The sequence below is a fragment of the Crocuta crocuta genome, unplaced genomic scaffold (genome assembly GCF_008692635.1).
Source record: "Crocuta crocuta isolate KB4526 unplaced genomic scaffold, BGI_CrCroc_1.0 scaffold16, whole genome shotgun sequence".
NCBI classification, from domain to species: Eukaryota; Metazoa; Chordata; class Mammalia; order Carnivora; family Hyaenidae; genus Crocuta; species Crocuta crocuta.
Window position 1 is genome coordinate 8,430,822 of NW_027531893.1, and position 24,310 is coordinate 8,455,131.

Here is a 24,310-nt window from a genome sequence, read left to right on the forward strand (position 1 = left end):
TGCCCAGCGGCTCCTACAGATCTGCGCATGCGCCCAGCCCATTTTCTGAGACTTCCTTCGCGCGGGTGGAGAGCCAGATTGGGCGCCAGGAGGCGGAAATACGTGAGGGCGGGTTCCGGTGACCCGCGGAGACGACGAAGACAGCCGGAATGGAGGAGGTGCCTCAGGGTGAGCGCGCGGAGGGGGCATGGATGGGGGGGATGGAGGGACACGAAGCCCTCTTACTGTGACCTTCTCCCCGCGCAGGCTGTCCCGGGACCGGCAGCGCCCAGGCGGGCCGAGGGGCCTCATGTCAGGGGTGCCCCAACCAGCGGCTCTGCGCGTCTGGAGCCGGCGCAGCTCCGGACCCAGGTGAGGAAGGGGCGAGACCTGAACCGGAAGTGAAGGGCACCAGCCGGGAAGAGGTGGGGCGTGAGGGGATAGCGGATGATTGATGGTGGTGAGGGACGGCCCAGAGGTTGGGTGACAGAGGCGGGACCTGGAGCCCTGTTAGAAGGGGTGGTCCGAGCGGNAATAAAAAGGTTGTGCATGATTATATGCCAAACCAAAGAGAACTGGGGCGGAAACCTGGGCGGGGCTGGAGGTTTGAGTGACAATGACCGGGCCGTGGTCGGGAGGAGGCCATCAGCCCCGAGAGTAGGGTGTAGACTTTGACCTCGGGGGTGGGGGTGGAACTCGGGCTTACTTTTTGGACAAAATCGTCTTCTTTTGGAAAAAGCGATTTTCACAGTCATGTAACAGGAATGCGTATTAATCATCTCGTGGGTGTTGTGTAATAGGCGAGACCCACAGTGAGCAGGCAAGCAAAAAGGTAAACCGTCACAGCAGTCGGTAGGGACGCACAGGAGGGTGGGGAGGACTCCGGGGACTTACAAAAAGGATCTTGAAAAAGCAAGAATATGGGAGAATTACGAAGGCGTTCAGACAGAGACTTGGGTTTGCTTCTTGCGTCCCATAAACAGTACGACCTTGAGCGAGGGTCTTAACTTCTCTGAGCCTCCAGTTTTCTCCCCAGAAACAGGCAAGGGGAACCAGGGCCTGCGACTCTTGATCTGGGGGTCACGAGTTCAAGCCCCACGTTGGGCTTGGAGTCTCCTTTTCAAATAAGTGTGTGTAGGGGGACTTGTTCTCTCATGGTGGTTTGATTTGAAGGAAGGTGAGACCTTGAAGGTGTAGCAGGTGTGTAATATGTGACCGTCATCAGTCACTGGTCCTCATAAGTGCCTGCTGTTGGCCAGCGTTTCTGCACCTTGACACTACTGACCTTTGGATGTGGGTAATTCTTTGGGGTGGGGGACCGTTCTGAGCACCGTTAGACATCTCACAGCGTTGCACCCTCTACGTGCCACATGCCAGCGGCACCCCTTCCTTGTACCCCTCAGAAACGTCCCCAGGCAATCGGGCCCCGGGTTGGGAAGTGTTACTGTGCGGAAGCTCTTCCACAGCTGGGGGTGTCGCGGTGGCTACTGCAGTCTTTGTCCTGGAGCTTCTGTTCTGGAAGGGGGACGCAGACCAGGCAGCCAACGAACGAGAAGATCTCAGATACGACAGTTGCCTTAGTTTCTCAGTAGTCCGTATTGCCGCCATTGGCTAGGTTGTGTTTCACCCGCAGTGCCTTGAAACAGCCCTAGGGGCTTAGCTCCTGCGCGTCCATGCCTTCAGGGGCTTCGTCAGCCGATGTGCTTCCTTTGCAGCCATAGAAGAAATCAAAGAAAAACTGAAGACCGTGAAACACAAAATCTTGGTGTTATCTGGGAAAGGTGGCGTCGGGAAAAGCACGCTGAGCGCCCACCTCGCCCACGGCCTGGCAGAGGACGGAAACACGCAGGTGGGGCCTGGGGCAGAACTGGGCGGGGCTCCTGTGGGAGGGTCTGAGAGGGTTGCAGACAACGGTGTCCTTAGACTGAGCGGAACTGGCTTCCTGGGAACCCAGCTCCTTGCAGAGGCGGAGGAAGCACCAGCTGCTGAGCTGTGAAATGACATACTTGCTTAGGTTCTCCAGCTGCGAAAATGGATGGACTTCTTTCTATTAGCCCTTTTCTGCCTATTTCTAGGCCAGGGGTCTACCGACTATAGCCCAAGGGCAAATTCTGTCCCTCTCTGGTCTTCTTAGGGCCTGTGAGCTAGAATGGTTTTTAATTTAGAAATGGTTGCCTTTAAATTGTTAGATCGCTTCTTTGGTTTTGCCCACAAAGGCTAAAATGATCCTTGGATTCCTAGCAGGGCTGTGGCCTGCGGGGTTCCACTTCTGGGTGTATTTTCTCTTCCTTAGAAGTTTTTTGTAACCTCTTTTACTCTAGCTTACTGTGGCATAAGAACATAGCTATAATGTAGCAGACGAGTAAGTGCTGAGTATTACCGGTAAGCTTCCAGTAAACAGTTGGCTCTGGGTAGTTAAATGGGGGGGCGGGGGCGGTCACAGGTCACGTATGGAGTTTTCGACTACTCAAAGGTCCGCTGTATTTTCTATTCGGCCCTTGAGGAAGAAAACCTCTGCCAGCCCCTGAACTGGGCTGCTCGCTCCTGCCCGAGTGCACACAGGAGCACGAAACCCCCCACCTGCCTGGTCCTGCTCTCTGGGTTTCAGCCTCGGTGAGAGGTGTGGTATGGTGGGGAAGGGGGGAAACTTAGCACAAAGTTCAAGTGGAAATTTACAGTCCCTGTGGTTTTTTAAAAATGTATTGGCTTATTCACGGGACTCGAGATAATTGTGCATTGATCTTAGAAAAATGACCCTGCTCTTCACTTTGGTCACCACTTTCTTCCCAAGAAGACCATGAATACTGTGGTTTCTGATTTTGATGTTTGTTTTTTTTTTAAACACAGAACACAAGCCATCTTTTTGGTTTTTTCTAATTAAAATTCCAATAAATATCTACCAGGTGAGAATTCCTAGCACAATGTGGGTGTCTTTTAGGATCCAGCTATCCAATAGGTTTGAGCCCTAAATGAGCGCCCTCGCCAAGGCGACACTATATGTGCACTGGGTTAGGGAGCCTGCTGTTCTCTGGATAAGAATTGCCAGCTAACTGCCCTCTTGTGTCCCCGGACACTGTTGAGGGCCTGCATGGGAGAAACTGGTGTATTTTGTTCCTGTCGAAAGCCATTTCTTCCCATCTCCCTTCTTCCTGTGGTCTTTGTGTTCGTGCATCTTGAATATTGACTTATTTTTATATACGGGGGCTGAGTTTCAGTTCAGAACTCTTTTCTAACTCTGGTAAACGGCCCTCTGCTTTTTGTTTGACCTAAAAAGAAAAAAAAATGCTAGAAGGGACTTTTGTGTTGTCATATTTTAAAATTCTGGAAGCTGGGTAAATTTCAGTGATTGATACTTGTAGGAGATAAACCATTCTACGGTAGTGTGAAGTAGCACTGTAAGGTGTTAACAGAAGGCTGCATTTTCTGCACAAAGAAGCTGGCTACAGTGGGTAGAAGATCGAGCCTCCCGTTCTGATAGGCTCCGTATACACAGGAGCCCCTGAGACACCTCCCCAGGCTCCAGGGACTCCAGGAATCCATTTCTCAAATCACTGGATTAAGCAATTAGAGTTTGCTCCGTGGGTTGTCAAACGTTTGTGTAAAGAACCAGATGGTGAACATGTTAGGTTTTGCCGGCCATAGCAAAGCCTGCTGAGATGAAATAGTTTCTGCAGCAGCTGTTTAATTCTGCCCTTAAACCTAAATGCGGCCCTAGACCATCTGTAAACAAACATGGCCAGGTTCTAATACAATCTTATTGTCACTGGTGTTTGAATTATATACGGGGGTTATATCATGAGATTGTTTAATTTTTCCCCCTCTGCAACCTGCTAAAAACGTATTAACGGTTCTTACCTGGCGGGCTCTACAGAAACAGGTAGCGGGCTGGGGTTGGCCGCCAGCTTGTAGGTTACTGGCCCCCAGTCTGGTTTGTAGCCCTAGAAACACCAGTGCTCGCGGGGAAGTGCCTCTTTGAAACCGGGGGCAGGCCGCAGGCTGGGAGAGAAGAGGCCCGGCTCGGTGATCTGTCGTACACGGTGTTGTCTCACCCAGGCTCTGAGTTCTCCCGGTTCCTGTTCTGATCGTTTGCTAAGGGCGGAGCTTTTCGGGCTGGCCTCCAGTGGCCGCGGCGGGCTTCCCTGGAATTGGTGTCCACCATCCAAGATGCGCTCTAGGGATTTGGGACAAGGGAGGGAGGACTTGGAGGGACCCCTGGGCTGGGAGAAACCTCTGGACCGTGGCGGGGACCGACGGCAGTGTGTGTGGCAGGCAGTGTGCCGGGGATCCCCCAGGGAAGGGAGCCACGGAGGAGGCTGAGCCGGACCAGGGAGGCTTTGCACACCAGTAGACGTTGGGCCAGCAGAGAGGCAGGATTTGAGCGTCGTGTTCGGAGCATGGCAGTGAGGTCAGCCGAGCGTGTGATTGGGTATCATTAGAGGGGACGGGAGGCCAGGTGGGAGACGGTGCTCGTGGCGGCTCTCAGAGGACCCAGGTTAGGCCAGTGGATGGGACGAGGGCCAGGGAGCAAATGAAGGGAGCGTCCAGGAGAGAGAAGAGGCAGGGCCTCCCCACGTTTGGACACAGTGGGGATCGGAACTCCAAGGTGGCGGGCGCGGCGCAGCGTGGTGGCCAGGACCACGGGCTCTGGAGTCAGACGGCCTCGGCTCACATCCCAGCCTCATCCGCGCTGCTTCTGTGACCATGGCCAGGTTCCCAGGCTCGTGGGCTCCGTCGTCCCGTAAAATGAGTCTCGGGACCCCGTGGAGTAATGCATGTAAAGGTAAAGCGCTCAGCGCAGCACCTGATGGGTGTGAGATGCTCCGTAAACACCTGTGATGGCAATCCTTCCCGCTTCACCCATGAGCGGGAGCGGGAGGCGGTGACGCTTTCTGCTTCAGCCTCCCCCACGCACCGTGCCGAGGAGGTTCAAAACCTCCCTGCTGACTTATTCTTCTGTTAACCCCTTGCCATTTGAGGGTCAAATTTATATTGGCCAGTTGGTCAGCAAAAACCTGTGATTATCTCTCTGAGAGGATATCCCTACTCACCAGAATGCTCTCTGCTTCTAGAAGCTGTCATGCATGTTCTGAAACGGCTCCCTGAAGATGGGCTTTAAAGCAGGTCCGATGCAAGCAAGCATTTGGAAAGAGACCGCTGTTTCTGTACAGTGATGCTTCCACGTAATTCCGTCCTGAAGCAGTTGTCAGGCCTCAGCAACTGGGGGAGAAAACCACATCCAGCGCTGAAAGATGGTTCCTGGGCTGCATTTCTTCATGCACGGGTGGCTTGTGAAACAATCTGCCCTTAGGGACGTGTACTTCCCCGTAGATCCTACTCAGGACTGAGAACATCACTGTCTGCAAAGGCTGCAGGCTGTTGACAGACAGACAGACAGACTGCAGACCTCTGCCTCTGTCTTATTGCTTAATTTCAAGTAGCACACGTTCCTTCCTCCCCTAAATCCAGGACGGAAGTTCTGGTCCCTCTTCCGTCCACTGTCCCGTGGAAGCTCATCCCTGACTCTGAGCAGGGCTTTTCTGGGTTAGCACTCAGGGCAGGCAGGTGTCCCCATAGCTCATTGGCGAAGGGCATGGAGCCTCCCGCCCGCCCCCCATGACTGATGACAGGCAGGCTGGGTTGTGGGAGTTGTGAAGGGAGCAGAAGTGGCTTCAAAAGCTACACCTCAGCCGGCAGACAGCGAAGGCTGATGCGCTGTCTTGCCGCGGCAGAGTCACCAGCTCCCACAGGGGACCAAGTAGTCTTCTTGCTTGGTGACCTGAAAGCCAGCTGTAGCATGAGCGTGTCCTCTTTGGGGCTTTCCGGACTAGATAAGGCCTGTCTCTTGGGCTTGTAGACTCTGGAGCTTGGATGGAGCCCGATGATCTCCTGAACGCTTGTTTCCCAGATCGGGAGCTGTGACGGCTGGGGTGGAGCAGGAACATTCCCCATGGGGTGACGTGGCCCTGGGACGCCATCCGGGCTGCAGCTCACCTCCTGTCACCTTTTTTTTTTTTTTAAGGTTTATTTATTTTTGTGACAGCGTAAGCTGGGAGGGGCAGAGAGAGAGGGAGACACAGAATCCGAAGCAGGCTCCAGGCTCTGAGCTGTCAGCACACAGCCCAGTGCGGCGCTAGAACTCCCACATGGTGAGATCATGACCTGAGCCGAAGTTGGACACTTAACCGGCTGAGCCACCCAACAGCCCCCTGTCACCTCTTCTTCAGGGGAAGTTTGGGATCCTGATGGTACCCTGTTCCCCCAGTCTCTGGCTGGGAGACTATGGTGGCAAAGCCTGCTTGTCTCATCAGGCTTCCAGCACCTTCCACAGAGGCCCTGGTAAGGTTTACTCAGGCATATTTCTCTCCACTAGGGTCCTCTGGCTTGAGCAGAAAAGGAATTAGTTGGATCAATATTGGGATAGTGACAGGTTCTCAAGAAGTCTGAAAGGGACAGGACACAGCCACCCAGAGGTCTGGATGGCAGGGACGTGTCACAGCCTTTGGGTCACCTCCACGGGAGTGAGTGTGTGGGCTTTGTCTCCTGCACCCCTGCATCATTTCACTCAGGATTCACCCCCTTGGTTGCGGGGAGCCTGGTTCCTCTAAACGGATAAAATCGCCCCCTAAGAAAGCACACGGCGACTGAGCGCCTGGGAGCCCTGAGGACGAGGAAAGGCTGTCAGGGTCGTAGCAATGGTGTGATTTGCTGAGGCCCTGAGGTGGACCGTCTCCATCCCTGACGCCGCCCACCAGCCGAGTGCGAGCGCAAACGGGAAGGAAGCGGGCTCCTCCGTTTGTGTCCTGCTGCTGCGTTCTCCAGGCGGCCCAGCAGGGGGCAGGGGAGGCACGGGGCTGATCTGACCGGGAACTGGTTCCTGATCCAGGGTGAGCAGAGTGAGGAAGTGGAGGGTGGGCTCTGCTGGGAGCACTGAAGGGGAGGCAAGAAGCAGATTTGGGGCAAGAGAAAAAGTGACCTGGAGGTGCCACACTCCAGATCCTTGGCAGGGGGCCTCTGGGGCTGCGTACTCGCTCTGCTGCTGTAGCCCCCGGCCTCTCCTGTGCCACGCGGGGAAGCCGGGGTGTTCGGGGCGGAAGGAGTCCTCCCCCCTGCACAGCTTTCCTAACCTTCCTTTTTACCTTCAGTTTCCTGTCTGGGGAAGCCATCACTAGCCTTCAGGGTTCCAGTGCAGTGCGGCCTGTTCAGAGGTCGGTTAGAGCCTTCCCCCAGCCCCAGGGGGTAGTGGAAAGAGCCCTGGCCTTGGAGCCGGGAGACGTTGGTTTATGTCCTAGCTCTGCTTCTTGGTTACTGAACAAGATGGGGGGCCTCTCTGAACCTCAGTGTCTTCTTCTGTAAAGCAGAGATAATGTACCCACCTCCCCTTTGAGCACATGGTGAAGGCCAAGGGAATAGTGGCTGCCCCTGGATCTTTAAGTGACTGGGCACTGGGTAGTTAGGTCACCTTGGAGTTAGAGGTAGGTGTTGAAATCAGTGGTGTCGATGGACTTTGCCACATTCTCTGTAGGAGATCTCGAATGCGTCTCTGTGGCCTGGAAGCGAAATGCTGTAACTCCCCTGAGATTCCGTTGGTCCACATTTGACTTTGCTGCTTTCCCTGTGCTCCACTTCCTCCTTTCCTCAAGCCCCGTTTCGTTCCCAGCCGTGCACGTTGGGAGGAGCGCGCGTGGGGCTGCATCACTGCTCTGGTCTCTTCTTGTTTCCCAGGTTGCGCTTCTGGACATTGACATCTGTGGGCCGTCAATCCCCAAGATGATGGGGTTGGAAGGAGAGCAGGTAACAACGGGGTGCAGACACATGGGGCAGAGCCGGGCGTCTCCACGGGGCCGGCCTGACACCAGGTGGACGCTCCCTGGGCCGTCTGCCTCACCGACGGCTGTGAGCGTGGGGGTTGGGCTTGTACGTGAAGTTCACCCACACCCTTTGAGAAGCGGTAGTTTCAGTGCCGCCTTCGAGGGGAAGGGAAACACAAGTGAAATGCAGAAGTAGGACACGGAAACTGGGCCCTGCCTGGGAAAGGCCGGCCGCGCTTTGCCAGGGGCCTGTACCCTGGAAACAAGGGAATGTTTTTGCCCTTGTCACCCCTGGGGAACTGAGACTGCGAGGCGAGTGAGTGACATGGGGTGGGGGCAGGGCCTCAGCCCCACGGCCGTCTGCGGGTGCTAGTCTCTCCCTCCTCATGGCGAGAAGCAGTCCCGGACAGCGTCCCCCTCGAAGGCGGTGCGTGGAAACGGGGCTGGCGGGCGGGACGCCCCCAGCGTTAGGTTGGCTCATTCCCATGATGGCCGGGCGCTGCTGGGGGAGTTGGGGGACAGTGGTGAACAAGGCACGTGAAGACCCCGGCCCTGGTGGGAGGGGCGCTGACAGGTCATGGGAAATGAGAGCAGGGTAGGGGGGATGGGACGAGCGAGGGGAGCTGCTCCTTAGGAGGGTGTGGTCCGGGCGCCCCTGCGGGGGAGGAGCCCTGGAGCAGAGTGTCCATAGCATGAGGACTAGCCGCAGGGTGACGGGTGCAGGGGAGCTGGACACTAGCCAGGGGCAGGCAGGCCGGGCCCATGGGCGCTGCTCGGGGCTTGGCATTCGCCACCCAGGGTGCCCTGGGAGGGGGGCGTGACGCCGTGCAGGGTGGAGGCACAGCCTCGGGTCTGGCACGCGCGCTCCCGTGCGTCTGTCCCCTGCCTCCTGGCACGCGCCCACGGCACGGCTCTGCTGGCCTGTTGGTCACGTCCTCTCGGCACTGACAGTCCCCGTGTGGGAGGACTTTGTAGAAACCCTAACATGGTGAGCTCAAATAGGAGTTCCGCCATCTGCTTCTCTTCCGCTGCGGGGTTATTCCGTTTTTCACCCCCTTTCAAGCCTGCCGTTGTGGAGGATGAGTTTAAGTAGGAATGGAGGGGTTTTTTTCTTTTTGTTTCTGTTTTTTTGTTTTCTGACTAAGACCTGGGTGAAATAGGTGGAGGGGACTCAGAGCACCCCTGTTGGGAGGAGCAGAGTCACCGATGGAACTGTAGAGTCACTGTGTCGTGCCCCCGAAGTCATACAACAGTGCGTGTGTACCGGGATTTAAAAAAGACTAGAAAACCTCAAAGCCAGTCCCCAGAGACCACCTCGTGTATGATGGCCTGTGTGTGAAATGTCCAGAACAGGCACATCTGTAGAGATGGGGGGGGGGAATGGGGGCGACCGCTGAGGGGTGATGAGAATGCTCTGAAACTGAGTGCCGGGGGCCCAGCTGCTGTGAGTGCCCCGAAAGCCACTGCGTTGGTGGCTGCGGAGCCTGGCGTGGGAGTGAGACCTCCGGAGAGCGTTGCGACAGTCAGGCCGCTGATGGCGCCGGAACACGGCTGCTCAGACCGCTGTGTAGCCGCAAGCGAGGAAGCTCTGCTTTCACGAGGAGCGGTGTTGAACACTGACTAACGAACGGCTCCTGGAAGGACAGTCCCCATCTTGAAGTGGCCCCGTGAGCTTCTTACAGACATCCCCCCGTTGCCCCCCCATCCTTGTGCCCCTCCGGCTGACCCTCTGGCCGCTGACTAGGCAGGGTCTGTGTCGCCGCTTTCACCGAAGCACATACCTTCACACCTGGACTGCTACAGAGATGGCCTTGCCGGGCCACGGTCGCCTGCACGTCCTCACAACCCCCGCCTGATTGGGGTCACACCTATAAAATACCTTAGACCCCAGGTTCTATTGGAATGTGGCTAAGTCTGGTTCCCTGATGAGATCTAACCGCTCAGGGTTTCAGAATAACCCAATTCAGGGAGGTGGGGGGGCGGGTACAGCTTCCGTGGTCCATGGCCTCTCCCTCACTGTTTACTCTCTAGTAAGGATTGCGTTTGCATTTAAGACAATGAATTGTGCTGTATGAAATTCTTAGTGTGTAAATCGGTGTGTGGGAGAAGTGTGTTCGGGCCTTCTTTTCTTACACACGTGTGTCCATATTCCTGTAGGTTCACCAGAGTGGCTCTGGCTGGTCTCCAGTGGTGAGTTTTTGTTTTTCAGTGTTTGTTTTTGAGAGAGAGACGGACAGAGCATGAGCCAGGGAGGGAAAGATGGAGGGAGACACAGAATCCGAAGCAGGTTCTAGGCTCTGAGCTGTCAGCACAGAGCCCAATGCAGGGCTTGAACTCCTAATCTCTGAGATCATGACCTGAGCCAAAGTCGGATGCTCAGCCGGCTGAGCCACCCGGTGCCCCGTTACTGCTATGCCTTATCTTCAGGGTAGTATGTCCTGTGTACATAATGGATGTGGGTTGGGCTGGCAGCACTTACCTCAACCCAACTATCAGTGAACAAAGACTTGCTGAGGTCCTGTTTTAGGGGCCGGAAATACAGCACACTGTTTCTACAAAGGGTCAGATAGTAAACTTGTCAGTTGATAGGCCACACCCACCCCCTGTTGTAGTGTGAGAGTAAGGAGATGTGCGGATGGCTGTGGTTGTATTCCAGTAAACTTTACGTGCACAGCCACAAGGTGGGCCACGTTTGGCCTGGGAGCCATGGTCTGCCAGCACAGGCCAGAGCAGCTAGAGCCCCGGGGTGCCTCCGTCAAGTCCCCGCAACGTGGCAGCACTTCGTCCCCCCTCCCCCAAAATGATCTGTGGCTTTAAAGAATGAATCAACCCAAGGTGCCTGGGTGGCCGTCAGTAAGCGCCTGACTCTTGGTTTCGGCTCAGGGGATGAGCTCATGGTTTGTGAGGTCAGGCTCCTTGCTGACCCTGCAGAGCCTACCTGGGATTCTCTCTCTCCCCCTCTCTCTCTGTCCCTCCCTTGCACGCGGGCTCTTCTCTCTCTGTCCCAAAATAAATAATTAAAAACAAAAATGAATAGACCCATAAATCATACAGTCATTGAGTTCCCAAAAGTGAGTTTTTTCATTTTGAGCTCAAATAAACGACCAGGAAGTACCTTGTGCTGTGGTTTTAAATGTTTCTTGCTTCATCCTGTCTAGTTCTTGGAAGACAACCTCGGGGTGATGTCGGTGGGTTTCTTGCTCAGCAGTCCTGACGACGCCGTTATCTGGAGGGGACTGAAGAAAAATGGTTTGCCACCCTGCTTTATCTCTCGGCTCAGCACTTGGCCGGGTCGAACGGCCCTAGGTTTCCTCTGCAGCCCGTCGGTCACGACGGCAGCTGGCAGCTGCAGGGCTGTGGCGCAGTATCACTTGTGGGCATTGGGTTGCCTAACACGGTTGCATGTATTGTTGCCTTCACCGGCTGAAGAGAGCCCGCTGGTGTGGCTCAGGTTTTAACATCTTTGATGAGTCTTTTCTCTCTGACACCCCTGTAACTCTGAAGTTACTTTTGCTGTGGTTTGATAGTAGTTTATTGATGCCCAGGAAGCGTGTGGGGTGGAGTCATAGCAAGCTGATCAGGCCACCGAGGCTCAAGGTAACAGTGCAAAGTAGCTTTTAGGACAGGGCTCCTCAGCCTTGGCACCAGTGACTTCCAGGGCCAGGAGGGTTCTTTGTGAGGGGTCGGGTGGACTGTGCTCCGCACTGTAGGGTGCAGCGCCCCGGCCTTGACCTGCTCGATGCCAGTGGCACCCCCACCCCAGTCGTGACAGCCAGAAGTGCCCCCAGGTGTGGGCAGACGCCCCTGATTCAGAACGCAGAGCGAGCGCAGCCGCTGCTGTAGGGCCATGAGTAGAGGAAAGAGCGAGGAGGCCTCACTGGAGTCTGTCTGCAGGCATGATCAAGCAGTTCCTTCGGGACGTGGACTGGGGCGAGGTCGACTACCTCATCGTGGACACCCCGCCGGGCACGTCGGACGAGCACCTCTCGGCCGTCCAGTACCTGGCGGCGGCGCGCATCGACGGGGCCGTCATCGTCACCACTCCTCAGGTGAGCGGGTGCCCGTGCGGGGCCGGCTCCGTGCCGTGCCGCGTTCTCGTGCTGCCTCGACCCCCTTTTCTCGGAGCTCCTCCAAGCATAGGCTCCCGCAGCCCTCAGTTCAGATCCGCGGGAACTTGTTAAATGCTTGATGCGTCGTCCCGACGTTTGGGTGAACAAAATAAGCCGTCTGCAGTTAGGCCCACAATCTCCTCGTAAGTGTCCTTCACCAGGCCACGCCCCCGGTGCTGTTGGCCTTCAGCCTGTCCCTCGCGGTCGGTCGCCTCCCTGTTTCTGCGCTCCCTCTGCTGCCCCCTGTAGGGCTTCCACGCGCATTTCCGACCCATTCAGGAAAGGTGGTTTTCCGTAGAGCCAGCCTGGGGTATAGACAGGGTTCTGGGCACGCTGCTGTGGTCCTTGCCCCTTCCTGAGCAACGACCGGGTTCCTGTGTCCCAGTCCTCCACGGGCTGTGCGGAGCCCAGACTGAGGGAGAGCAGTGGCGGCGGCCGAGTAAACCCGGCAGGGCCCAGACACAGTCCGGCCTGCGATGGCTGTGTCATTGCTGTCCTCGCTCTCCCACGGTCCCGAGGAAGCAGTTACCCTTTCCACAGTTCTCTCCTCGACTCCTGAGAAAGCACAACGGAGTAGGTTTTCGTCCATGAGTCCGTCAGTACAGCCCCTCGTCCTCCACCAAGGTTGCACTGAGCACCACCTCCCAGCGGGCCCCGGGCCAGGCACCAGCGACGGAAAAGCCGGTCCTCCCTCAGGCCTGTGCGGTTCGCAGAGGAACTCGGTACCAGTCGCGGTGTGTCCACTGCACTCCGACAACCGAGCGGGACCAGCACGGCACGCCCCGTGGGGGTGCCCGGGGCAGGGCGTGGGTGATGGGATGCATGGGAGATACGGCTTTGGTGCCCGGTGTCGGGGGCTCCTGGGGGCGTGCGGAGAAGCAGGTACAGCCCTCGGGGCTGCGGGTGGGGAGCCCCTGGCCCAGGGGGCGGCCGTGGAGCGCGGATGGATTTGTCCTTAGCTGGGTGGTGGAATGTTCAGAGTGGTCGGTGGAATGTTCAGAGTGGTCGGGTCACACTCCAGACGGGCAGTGCTATCAAGCATGGGTCCAGAACCAGTTACCAAAAAGGAAAATAGTCTCCTGGGAACTCAGCACCCTGCCGTGGGGAGGTGAGAGGGGAGCGGGCGCAGGGGCCAGACGCACTCTTCCTCTTCAGTGTTGCTGTGAACCGCTCGGAACTCATCCGTGGAGAAACAGCAATCCAGGTTGCATCAAGGTGGCTTCTTCAGGGCCGCCTGGGTGGCTCCGTCCGTTGAGTGACTTCGGCTCCGGTTCAGGAGTGTGAGCCCCACCTTGGGCTCTCTGCTGTCAGCTCAGCCTGCTCCGGATCCTCTGTCCCCTTCTCTGCTCCCACCCCACTCAGGCTCACTCTCTCAAAAACGAACAATAAAAAAAAAAAAGGCACAGCAACCTTTACTGTGAAGGAGCACAGATTTCCCCTTGGGCTCCAGGAGAGGGAGAGCGAGGAGAAGCTGGCCCTCCTCCAGGAAGCGGCGGGAGGACGCTCCCCGCGCCCTTCTTGTAGAACTTAGGGGGAAAGTGGGACTTGACAGTAGGGTCTCCCACTGTCACAGGCCTGAGGCTCTCTTCTGGGGGTCCCTTTTGACAGAGCAGTGCCACCACCGAGAGACTCCCAGAGGCACAAGCAGGTGTGGAGGCTGACACAGCTGACTTGCTCCCTGAATGGCTTTTTGTCCCTACCTCTGTGTCAGGGCGCCTGAGCACCAAAGATGCGCTCGGGAGAGCGAGGCCGTGTGCACAGTACCGCGGTGCATGTCGAGAGGGTGCTGAGCAAGGACTGCACACAGTACTCATGCTGTCAGAGCTTTCAGAGTTGAGAAGTGAATTCCATCTAAATACAGCAACGTGCTTTCTTTCCTTCTTGTCCAGAGAGTTGTGTTCCTCACAGTCTAGATCATAGGTCAGCCAACTATTTTCCACATAAAAGGCCAGGTAGTGAATACTTTAGGCTTTATGGCTCCTATGGCCTCTGTCCCCGGCCCCGAGCACTGGGGACGAAAGCCGCCTGATGAGATGTGAAGGGACGGGCGTGGCTGTGTCCGGAAGTTTACAGAAATAGGCAGGCAGCCAGGTCGGTCCCGCAGGCCACACTTGGCTGTGTCCCTGACCTAGACAGTCGTGTGCAGTAGTGTGTCAGTGTGAAAACAGAACACTCAGCCGTTGTACAAGGTTATTTTTCTGTATGTTCGTTTTACGTTTACCACGTGGCCGTGGAGGTTTATCCTTTGGGGCGTGTGGGAGTCGCGCCCGGATAGGCCCGAGCCCACAGTCCGCACCGAGTGCTTAGAACGCGCGGGGCTCCCTGGTGCCGCATCCACTGCGTCGCTGCCGCCCCTGCAACCACCCGGTCTGCCTGCCCGTGGACTTTGCCATGAATGGCCTTTTGAACCTTCACAGGAGGTGTCCCTCCAGGACGTGCGCAAAGAAATCAACTTCTGCCGCAAGGTGAAGCTGCCCGTCATCGGAGTGGTGGAGAACATGAGCGTCTTCGTCTGCCCCAAGTGCAAGGTGCGCGCGCCAGCCCGTGTGGCCCGCAGCCCGGCCCGCCCCTTCCTCGTGGTGGAGCAGAGCCAGAGGGGGGCCTTGGGGATGTGGCGTCTGCTTTCCCCGTCCTTTTGGGAAGCGGGATGACACACACAAAATGTTGCTGACTTCAGGAAAGTTCTCTGGGGTAGTGAATGTTTTGTATTCAAACAGCCATTTTTCTTGAGTTGCTTGAAAATGCTCGTTTTCCTGAAAGAAACTCCTAATTCTCCCCCTTTTAACTTGCCTTCCAGAAAGAGTCTCAGATATTCCCACCAACGACAGGGGGCGCGGAGCTTATGTGCCAGGATCTGAAGATCCCTCTCCTGGGAAAAGTGCCCCTGGACCCACACATAGGTGGGTGACTCGGAGCGCTGATCCCAGCTTTGTGTCGCCAGGTGGGGCCTTCACCCCCCACTCGGCCACCCTGGGGCCCGATGGGGCTGCAGACGAAGGGCCCACCCGCAGGAGCTCCCCTCCAGCCGAGAAGCAGTAGACTGCGTGGCGTGGGGTGTGTTCAGGGGAGCCAGTAGACCTCCGTGTGAGGAGGGGGCTGGGTGGGGCCTGAGAGGTGGTGTCAGGACTGTCCTAGAGGGTGGGAAGCCACTGGAGTGGAATTCACCCGAGGAGAGGGGCCTGGAGGGGGACTGGGCAGGGTGTCTGGTGCGGTCCTGTCTCTGACAGGAATGAGGTTCTGAGGTGAAAGTCCTGGACAAGTTAGCCTTGAAAACCCCTTAGGAAGACATTCAGCCTCACGGGAGGCCCAGCACAGCCCAGAGGGCCATCTCAGCATGAGATGGGGGCATTAGGCTATTTTCAGGGGTCCTGTCGCAAGAAAAACTGTCCTCTTTAAAATTTTCTTGAAATTTTTTTTGAGAGGCAGAGAATGAGCGAGGGAGGGGCAGAGAGAGGGAGGGACACAGAATCTGATGCAGGCTCCAGGTCTGAGCTGTCGGCACAAGAGCCTGATGTGGGGCTCGAACTCCCCAGTCATGAGGTCATGACGTGAGCTGGAGTCTGACGCTTAATAAACTGAGCTACCAAGCCTCCCCCAAAATGCCCTGTTTTTAATGCCAGAGTCCCCTGGGTCCCCTCCAGGGGCAGTAAGCCTGGAGGAGGGGTGGTGGACCCACCCCCACTCCGTGTCCACTCTTGCTGAGGTGCATGGTGGGGAGGGCGGTCCACACCTTTTAAGTTCTACTTGCCTCCAGCTTTGTTTCCCCAGGGCCACAGCACTGAACTTGGTTAAGTTATGCCTCTGCCAGGCACAGGTGGCCGTAGCGTCTGCAGAGGGGCCTAGGCCTGAAGGCAGCAACGGGGGAAGGCAGGCTGAAGCCCAGGTGTGGATGGCTTTACATCCAAGCCCGGCAGCCGCGCCTTCAGGGGTGAGGACATGAGAATCAGAGATTGAGCAAGGGCACAGGGGTGAGTGTGGAGAGGGAGGCCTTCAGGCAGCCCTGCAGGGGAGTGGGGGGGCGGGGTTAGGACTTGCCCCAGGGCTGGGCATTGCCATGGAGAGGAAGAGCTACCCAGGAGAGGAAAGACGCAGGGTGGGGAGACGGGGCCAGTGTCCACGCCATCTGTCCTGGGCCTTGCGGGAGCAGTGACCCCCAGAGCCACTGTTGGGGGGAGGGCTGCGTTCCCCCTCGTGTGCTGGGTCTCAGAGGCAGGGGTGGCTGGAGGTGTGTGCGCAGGCTCAGGCGAGGTGGGGACATGCCCAGCGGGGGGAGATTGAGGGGGCTGGAGGGAGAGTGGCCGAGTGCGTGGGGAGGTCACACGAGGGGTTGCACGTGGACAGGGTGGCTGTTATGAGAACCGTGGCGCCCAAGCCAGGAGCCCGGGGCCTTCCCCCTGCTCTCCCTCCAGACACTGCCCTGCTATGTGGGCCCCCCTGCAACACAGAAGAGGCCAGCTACTGTTCTCGGGACGGTACAGACCTGCAGGACAGGCAATCAGTTTGCAGTGACCAGATGAGCTGCTGAGCTGGCCTGGCTTCTCCCTCCGGCAGGAAGGGCAGGGTACAGCGCCTGCTGCAGGTCCCCAACCTGCCGGGGCAGCGCAGGCAGCCATGTGGGGGACGGGCTGGGCAGGGGCTGCGGGCGCGCTTGCGTCTGTCGGCTTCTGCCTCTGCCACAGCTGGAGGTGGGGTCCCTCAGATCACGAGCATGGGCAGGGCGGGCCGCAGAGCCGTGGGAGCTGGGCGAGGCCGGGAGAGCCCCACACCCCCCGTGCGTCCCAGCCCACGTGAGGGAGCGGGGCCGGGAGGCTGGGTGCCTGCCCGACGCGGGCTGTGGCCAGGCGGGTCGGGGTGGCCGCTTTTCACAAGAGGTCGTGGCAAAGCAGAGGGGCTGCCGCGCAGCCGCCGCTCAGGCCCCAGCTAAGAGCATGAAGTGCCTTCGAGGGCACAGTCCTTTGTGACCAGTTCCATGTCCCCAGGCCTCACTTCTGCTTGAAATCCCGAGGCCAGTGAGCGGGGGGAGGAAGGGTGGTGAGCAGCACGGCCGTACAGTGGAGAGAAGGACGAGGTGGTGAGGTCACCGCGGGGGCAGAGAGCAGAGGCAGATTCCCGGGCACAGACCTGAAGGGGTGAGGGCACACGCTCCAGCCTGGGTGGGGAGCCCGGAGGCGAGGTCACCTCCCTGGCGCTGGGATTCTCAGCCCTTCCCCAGCCTCAGGACCCTGCCCCGCCACCGCGGGCGGGTGGTTCCAAGCCCCAACGGCCTCATCGGTGAGAGGCGATGGTGACAGTGCCCCCGGGAGGGGGAGGAATGACATGAGAGGACACGAGAGCGCCTCAGCAACTCGCTCTTCTGACAGTGTTGGTCTTGGAGCACGGGGAGGGGAGGGGAGGGCCGGGCAGGGCCATCTGGGGCCCTCATCCCAGGGTAGCCCAGGCTCATCTGGGCTCCACTTCTGCCAACCTCCCCACCACCCCCCCCCTTGGCTCTCCCTGGCCTCAGTTTCCCTGTCTCGGGGGGCAGCGTCCTAGGAGAGGCGAGGGAGGGCCAGTTCCACAGCTGGCCTTGCCAGGGCCCACTTCTCCCAGCACCACGGCCCTGCCTCTCCCACGGTGCTGGGCAGGCGGACGGGGGCAGCCCAGGCTTGGAGGAGGGGAAAACACCTGCCCGGCGGGGTCCCTGCACTGTGGCCCCTGGATTCTGGCCGGACACGTCCTCGGCTCACCTGTGGGTCCGTGGGAGGCCGCTGGGAAAGCCCAACAACCAGACAGACGCCAATGTGATAAAGCACTGGGTGGAACCCGTGTGCTCTATGTCCCTGTGCAGTTTGTGCGTTCCTCAGCTGTGCTCTGCGCTGGGGAGGTGGGCGCGGGGCTTCCGTGATGTCACAGGGCCAGAACGAATCCCCCAGTTCATCGTACCACTGCTGCCTTTTTTTTCCTTTGTCTCCTGAAGGTAAGAGTTGCGACAAAGGACAGTCTTTTTTGATGGAGGCACCGGACTCGCCAGCTGCTGTAGCCTACAGAGGGATCATTCAGAGTACGTGTGCGCAGGGGTCCCGGGACTGCAGAGGGCCGTGGCGCGCCATGTGAGATCCCAGCGGGGGTCATCTGTGGGTCATTAGGGTCGGTGCCATGCAGCCTCGGGTGGGGACTGTAGGGCCAGTAGGGGCTGGGATGAGCCTTCGGCCCAGGAAGCCAGGCGTCTGTGAGAAACCAGGTACTTAGGATCCGGGATGAATGCTGTTGAAGACACTGGGTGGAGCAGCATCAGGATGTCCAGGGGTCGGGCCGTCACCAGCCCACGCACGGCTGTCACAGCCTGATGCGTGGTCACTGCTTCTGTGGCTTCTCTTCCAGAAATCCAGGAGTTCTGTGGCCTCCATCAGCCACAACCAGAGCACCTGAGCACTTCCTGAAACAGGACATGCCAGACGCAGGCCGCATGTGCAGTCCAGCCCGAGCAGCGTGGGGACAGTGGGGGTCACAGGCAGAAAGGGACCGGACTCTGGTAGGGCGTGAAGTCATCTTTGAGACATGCTTTAATCGTGATGTTTGTATACTTTTCGACATACATAAAGGCATTCTTTACAAATGTGCCATCTTAAAAATAAAAACCTCTGAGCTCTCCTCCGAGGCCTGCTTCTGGTACGAAGCCCGCGGCTTCCTGGTCGGGGAATTCTGCTCTGGCGGAAGCTGGTGCAGTTACAGGCCTTCGCGCTTAAGCCGCTGCCACCTCAGAAGTCAGGCCCGAAAAGGAAGCACAGGGAGGGACATGTGGCCTCATTGCAAAACCCACTCATGGTTTCAAACAGCGTCGTCCAAATGCTGCTCCTTCAGGAGGAGGGAGAAGTGAAAATAGTGCCCCCAGCCCTTGAAAAGCCCTAACTCCCCCGGGTAACAGAACGGGGTTTGGGTGTATTCCCTGTGCAGCAGTACGTGCACACTGTGCCCCTCACGGCCAGCGTCCTAGAGGACAGGGCTTCTTTCTAATCACGTGAAAGCAGAGACCCATGTCCACCCTCACGTTCGCCCACGGCCAGGAGCTGGACAGGGACGGACAGCAGCCAGGGAAGTTTTTCCAGCAGACGTGGGTGGGCAGATCCCTTGTTCTCTCCCTGCCCTTCTCTCGGGTCCTGCCCCACCCCCTGCAGGCCTGCACACACGGCGGGGTTTGTGCGTGATCTGTGTGAGGAAAGGGGGAGGGCAGGTCTGGCAAACCCCTGCGGGCGCAGGCTGGCTCCCACCTGGCTGTGTGCCCAGACCCCCCCGCCCCCTTGGTCGTGCCTCTTACCTAATGTTTGTGAATCTCCAGCCCCTCGAGGCCAGGCTTCTGGAAGTCCCTCGGGCTGGCCTACGAGGGGAAAAGTCAGCTGTGGCTTGGCCCTCACACGTGAGGGGCCCGATTCTGCTAATTCAGGGGCCAGAGCAAACCCGCCATGTAACCAAAAGCCCACAGCGCTTGTTGCTCAGTGTCTTGACAGAAAGCAGCGTTGGTCAGATTTTTAAGACGGTTCAATCCATTTTAAGATGAACCTGATCAAATTGGAAAGATCACTCTCACTTGTAGAAATATAAGCAAAGTTAAAATATTTTTCTGTGGTGTTTTTTTGTGCTCCTGACGGGGCAGCCGGACTGACAGAGACAATGTTAACATTGCAGTGGCCAGGGGGCCTCCGTCATTTCCAGCGTCTGGAGTGCGGGGTCCACGAGGAAGACGTGGGACTCACCACGGGGATCACTGCGTGGGACAGAAAACTGGCTGTGGCTTTGCTCCTGTCCCTCTCGCCTCCCATCTTACAAAGGATGTAGCCATAGAGGTTAGCAGCTTGCAGAGAGATCCCGGCTATCACAAGGGCCTGCGCTCACACAAAGCACATTCTTGGAAAAGCATATATTGAAACGTTCCCCCCCAAACCACACAGAAGCGGCTCTGGTCTGTACCTGGTTACACCCAGTCTGCACGGAGCCCTCACGTAATCACAGACACCTTTTTGTCACCAACAGCCCAAGAGGTTGGTGCCATTATTATCCCATTTTACAGGGAAGAAACTAAAGCCAGAGAAACCAAAGTTGCCCAAGTCCCAGCGCTGGTGCGTGGCCGGACCACATCCCAGCTCCAGGGCCCCTGCTTTTAACGACCACACGGTCCGTGGGCCTTTTGTTTTCCCAGCGAGGGAGCTACGTCCCAGTAACAAGATCGTAAGGTTGGAACACTGAGGCGACCTCAGTGCCATCGGGGAAGGGCTCCACAGTAGGCAGGCCCTCGCCCACACCTCCTCCCGGCAGGATGCACAGGAGTCCCAAAGTTACCGCGAAGGGCCCACGGGGGAGGAGTGGGTACACTAAAAGCGCGGCCACACAGCGGGCGTAAAAAGGGAGGGACGTACGGACAGTTGCTCTAGCACCCACGAACCTGGAAAATCCCACCTCAAGTGCAAGATCACAAGCGATCACGTTCTAGAATTCCTGTTATAGCAAGTATCTGGAATAGGTAAGCCTACTGGAACAAAGATGAACGAGGGGCAGGGCCAGGAGGGAGCGAGGTCTAAAAGATACAGGGGTTCCTTTGGGGTGATGAAAATACCCCAAAACTCACAGTGGCAACGACAGCCACGGGGAACCGGCCCGAATTGCACAGGCTCGATGGGCGAAACAGCCGGGCCGGGAAGGACCTCAGGATGCCCGATGGTAACAACGAAACCCACTCCCACGGCCCCACCCTGCGATGCTGGAGCCCCGGCCGGGCTGCACGCCGCCTTACCAGCCACTTGAGCTTCAAGGAGAACAAGGTGCTGAAGAAGAACACGATCCAGATCACGGGGCAGATGATGAGGCCGAGCCAGAAGATGCGCGCCTCTGCCTCCGTGGCGGCGTGCTGGGGGGACGCCTGTGGGCGGGAGGGGTCCGTCCGCGAGAGGAGCGCGCACCTGGCCTTGCCTCTTCTTCTAGGGCACCTGCAGGGCTGGGGGCACGCAGGAGCGGGAAGCAGACCCGCAGAGCCTGGGGGGGAGCTGGCACATGCGTCCCCGGCACTCCCCCACCCCCCAGGGCTGGCTCAGAGCCGACAGTACCTTTCTGGCCTCGAAGATCCAGTGGCTCTTCCCGTCTTCATCTATCTGGTTCCGCCAGTGGAGGCCCACCAGGAGTCTCCCGGTGACGTTCTGGGGGAGAGGGACACAGCACTCCGGGCTCCCATAAAGACGGGGTGGTCTTTTCACTGACCAAGGGAAGTACATTCACGTTGAACTTGTCCCCGGAGCAGGGCAGGGGGGACTGCAGCACGGCAGCTTCTCAGAATCAGTCGGAGGCTACTAATTTACTCCTCTGATTTCCTTTAAACATGANTAAGACATCCTTGCGGCCGTGACGGAAGGACCAGATCCATTTGTCACCTCTGAACGATGGATTCTAACTCGAATTTCAAGTGACGTTGGCTCCGTATGTATTTGCAGTTTCAACGAAAGTACCTCTTGGCTCAAACCACCACATGCGGCGGGAGTGTCCCTGTCGTTCCTTACCTTCACCGACCAGAAGTCACAGGACAGGAGGAGCAGCACAGTGACGAAGCAGCCCACAAAGCTCCTGCTGAGCCAGTCGCAGCACACGTAGGTGACGATGGCGCTCACCCGGAAGAACAGGTGGAAGAAGGTGGCCAACGGGTGCCTGGGAAAGAGCCCCCAAGCCCCGTCACTGAGCGCACCCCGTGGGCTCTGACTTTGCGTGCCGTTCCGGGGGCGCCGCGGCCCAGCGCAGGCCCAGCGCTCCAACGTCCGTCAGTCCCCAGTCCCGGACAGTCATTCGTCTACTAGCACCTCTCCCCTCGAAGAATCCAGTACTTTCCCCTGAGTTCAAACATCCCTTGCTTTCCTCGAAACTTGGCTACCCTCTGAAGTGAAACAGGACGGTGGTCACTGCCTTCCCACCTGCAGAGAGAAGGACCAGTTCCCTAAAGGTAAAGGTTGGGTGATTCCACCAGTGACGGCGCAGTCCACGTGCAGCCCACGAGTGGGGTCTCGTGTCCTCGGGGAAGGTGGGGTCTTTGAGAGAAGAAAATCCAGACTTTGTCCGCGGCACTTTATAAAGAAAAGAGTCTGAGAGACCAGACACCTCGGGGTCGACTGAGGACAAGGGCCCCCTGTGCCTCCAGAGCAGAGGGAGCAAAGGCCTAGAGGGGTCAGGCAGGTGCGGGTGGTGGGGGACAGGACCAGCCGGAAGACCGTCCTGGCCTCCAGTCGTTTTCTTGGGAATCCACTTTGATAGAGCATGGGGACAACCACCAGGGAAGACGGAGAGGGCATCCATGCGAGCCCGACGGTGCCTGGCACTTAAAGCAGCAGCCGGGACCCTGGCCGGAGGGGCTGGTGGGCTGCCAGGCCCGGGTTTCGCACAAGGTGCCGGAACTTCACAGTTGCGATGGGAAAGTGTTTTTAAAGGTCAGCGACTGGTAGTGTGAATAAGATACTGCAGCCCGTGTTTCCCGTGGGCCCGGGAGCCTCCAACCGGCAGCCTCCAGGGAGTCAGAGAGGCAGTCGAGTCAGGGAGGTCCCTGCTCCTTTACAAGAAGGACCACGTGGAGGAAGCAAACTGGGTTCCTGTGTGATTGTGCAGTTTCTGACTCTTAAGGGAGTGGGAACGGATTCAGAAGCGTAATTTGTAGCCGCTTCTGCATGTGCCCCCCCATGTGCCCAAGGCAGACGGAGCAGTGCCGCAACACCAGCCCTTCGCCAGCACGTTTCTCCTCTGTACCTTTCAGATCCTGAGCTCTTCTGGGGGTCTGAGTGCAAGCCAGTCAGGGACGTGGACCCAGCCCTGGACAATCAGATGTTACCGTGTAGACTGTCCAGATCTGGAATGTTCCCAGAAAATAAGACCCTCAACAGTCTCTGACACCCTTTTAACCTTACATCTTTCTTTAAATGTTTGAGGGTGAGGGAGTGTGCATGGGTGACCGGGAGAGGGCCGGAAGGAGCGAGACTGAGGATCCGAAGCAGGCTCCGTGCAGTGTGGGCAGGGCCCGACCCAGGGCTCGAACGCACAAACCTTGAGATCATAACCTGAGCCGAAATCAAGAGTCAGATGCTTGACCGACTGAGCCCCCCACATGCCCCTAACCTTAAATCTTGAGCATCTCTTAACTCAGTGTCTTAATACACTCCCGCCTCCACCCCAAGGATAAAGAAGTCTTTCAAGAACTGAAACTTCATTCAGGGCAGGAAATCACGTCTGAGATCATTTTACACGCGTGATAGTATCTGGCATTTAAGATTCTCGGCAAATACTTGCTGGGCTGAGCCATGCAGTTGAGTCTGTATTGTCCAACTGCATAGACCTGATGTGAGACCCAAGCATGTCTGTGGATCTGGGGTAAAACCTGGAAGTTCACGCATTCGAATAAATCCCCTGCCCACCCTTTTTTTCTTTTTTCTTTCTTTTTTTTTTTTTGGGCTGTGGTTTCCTCAAATAAAACGCAGAAAAACTCCCATTGTTGGAAAGTTCTGCTTCGCTGGGTCCCAGTTAAATGCTTTCCTTAAGTTGTAATGGAAAGTACTATTATCGTGGCCACCGTCATTACTCAAAAGGCCCAGGTACAAAAGGCGGCCTCCTGCCCCCTCGCACAGTGCGCTCATCCCGTCCGATGCAGGCAGTCCTCGGGGCGGCCCTGCACACCCTCCTTCGGTCCGCTGCTGAAGGTGGTCTAGCCCGTGTGCCCTGCCTCCCCTCACAGGGGAAGCTTCCAGCCCATGGCTTACACCTGTCCACCTTTCCCTGCTGGGAGGTTCCCCCGCCCCCCAGGGTTCTCTCTGCCACCTCCACGGCCACGGAGCACACACACGCCCTGACCGTCACCCCCGCCTCCCCATGCCACTGGCTGCCAACTCCACCCTCCCAGGCCCCCACCCGGGGGGCCCCCTGAGAGGCAACCAGGACCCAGGTGCCGGCCTGCCTGTGTTCAAATCCTGGCTCCATGGTCGGTGCAGCCTGGCGGCCCTCCCGCAGCCACGTGACCTCTACCCGCCCCAGTCTCCACTAGTGTAACGTGGGAATGCCAGCGCCGGCCACTTCCTAGCTGGTACAAGATCAAGTGGAAGGTGGCACGCACAAAGTGCTTCACACACACACCGTGCTCAGTGACCGTGACCGGCTTACCTCAGCTCTCAGCCGCTCGAAACCTGTCCACCTCCAAGGAACTCAGCTGTGAAATTCCCCTCACGACCGCAACTTTCTCTCTCACTAGCCAGGGGCAGACCTTCACCTCTGCAGGGATCCCCCGAGCCTCCTGACCTCTCCCTATCCGCCCCCATCCCTCCATTTCACTGAAGAACCCTCTTCCTTCCTCAGCGTGAACAGGTCATGCTTTCCACTCGGCACGCAACCCTCGCCCTGGTCAAGGGATGGGAAGGGGGGGGGGGC

General features: G+C 57.8%; 2 protein-coding genes across 7 annotated transcripts in view; one reads left to right on the top strand and one right to left on the bottom strand.

The window, feature by feature from the left end:
* NUBP1 (NUBP iron-sulfur cluster assembly factor 1, cytosolic) lies at positions 1-21,188 on the top strand. 2 transcript variants are annotated; one of them, XR_013337356.1, is made up of 12 exons: positions 1-168; positions 247-351; positions 1,695-1,828; positions 7,702-7,770; positions 9,945-9,977; positions 10,946-11,036; positions 11,682-11,836; positions 14,314-14,424; positions 14,694-14,796; positions 17,853-17,936; positions 18,257-18,407; positions 19,559-21,188. XR_013337356.1 is itself a non-coding variant. In XM_077773309.1 (11 exons), exons 1-11 carry the CDS (start codon positions 150-152, stop codon positions 18,313-18,315), a joined length of 963 nt encoding a protein of 320 aa, XP_077629435.1. In that variant the 5' UTR covers positions 1-149; the 3' UTR covers positions 18,316-18,526. The 2 variants fall into 2 exon arrangements, 1 of the variants encoding a protein (XP_077629435.1); XM_077773309.1 differs by lacking the exon at positions 19,559-21,188 and having other exon boundaries at positions 18,257-18,526.
* TVP23A (trans-golgi network vesicle protein 23 homolog A) overlaps positions 18,421-24,310 on the bottom strand; it is a 29,309-nt gene continuing 23,419 nt past the window's right edge. For 2 of the 5 annotated variants that reach the window (XM_077773311.1, XM_077773310.1), the window contains 6 exons: positions 21,418-21,562; positions 20,971-21,060; positions 20,661-20,786; positions 19,627-19,755; positions 19,191-19,250; positions 18,421-18,730 (listed from right to left, as the gene is read on the bottom strand). In XM_077773311.1, coding sequence (XP_077629437.1) covers positions 19,191-19,250; positions 19,627-19,755; positions 20,661-20,786; positions 20,971-21,060; positions 21,418-21,562 — 550 coding nt within the window. In that variant the 3' untranslated portion in view covers positions 18,421-18,730. Of the gene's footprint in view, positions 18,731-19,190; positions 19,433-19,626; positions 19,756-20,660; positions 20,900-20,970; positions 21,061-21,417; positions 21,563-24,310 lie in introns of those variants that run through there. The other 3 variants (XM_077773313.1, XM_077773312.1, XR_013337357.1) reach the window with 3 other exon arrangements.

Excerpts from the sequence above, each read along its gene's own strand:
- NUBP1 (XM_077773309.1), top strand. Across the intron at positions 352-1,694 it reads CGGCGCAGCTCCGGACCCAG|CCATAGAAGAAATCAAAGAA; the intron begins GTGAGGAAGGGG and ends CTTCCTTTGCAG. Across the intron at positions 11,837-14,313 it reads TCATCGTCACCACTCCTCAG|GAGGTGTCCCTCCAGGACGT; the intron begins GTGAGCGGGTGC and ends GAACCTTCACAG.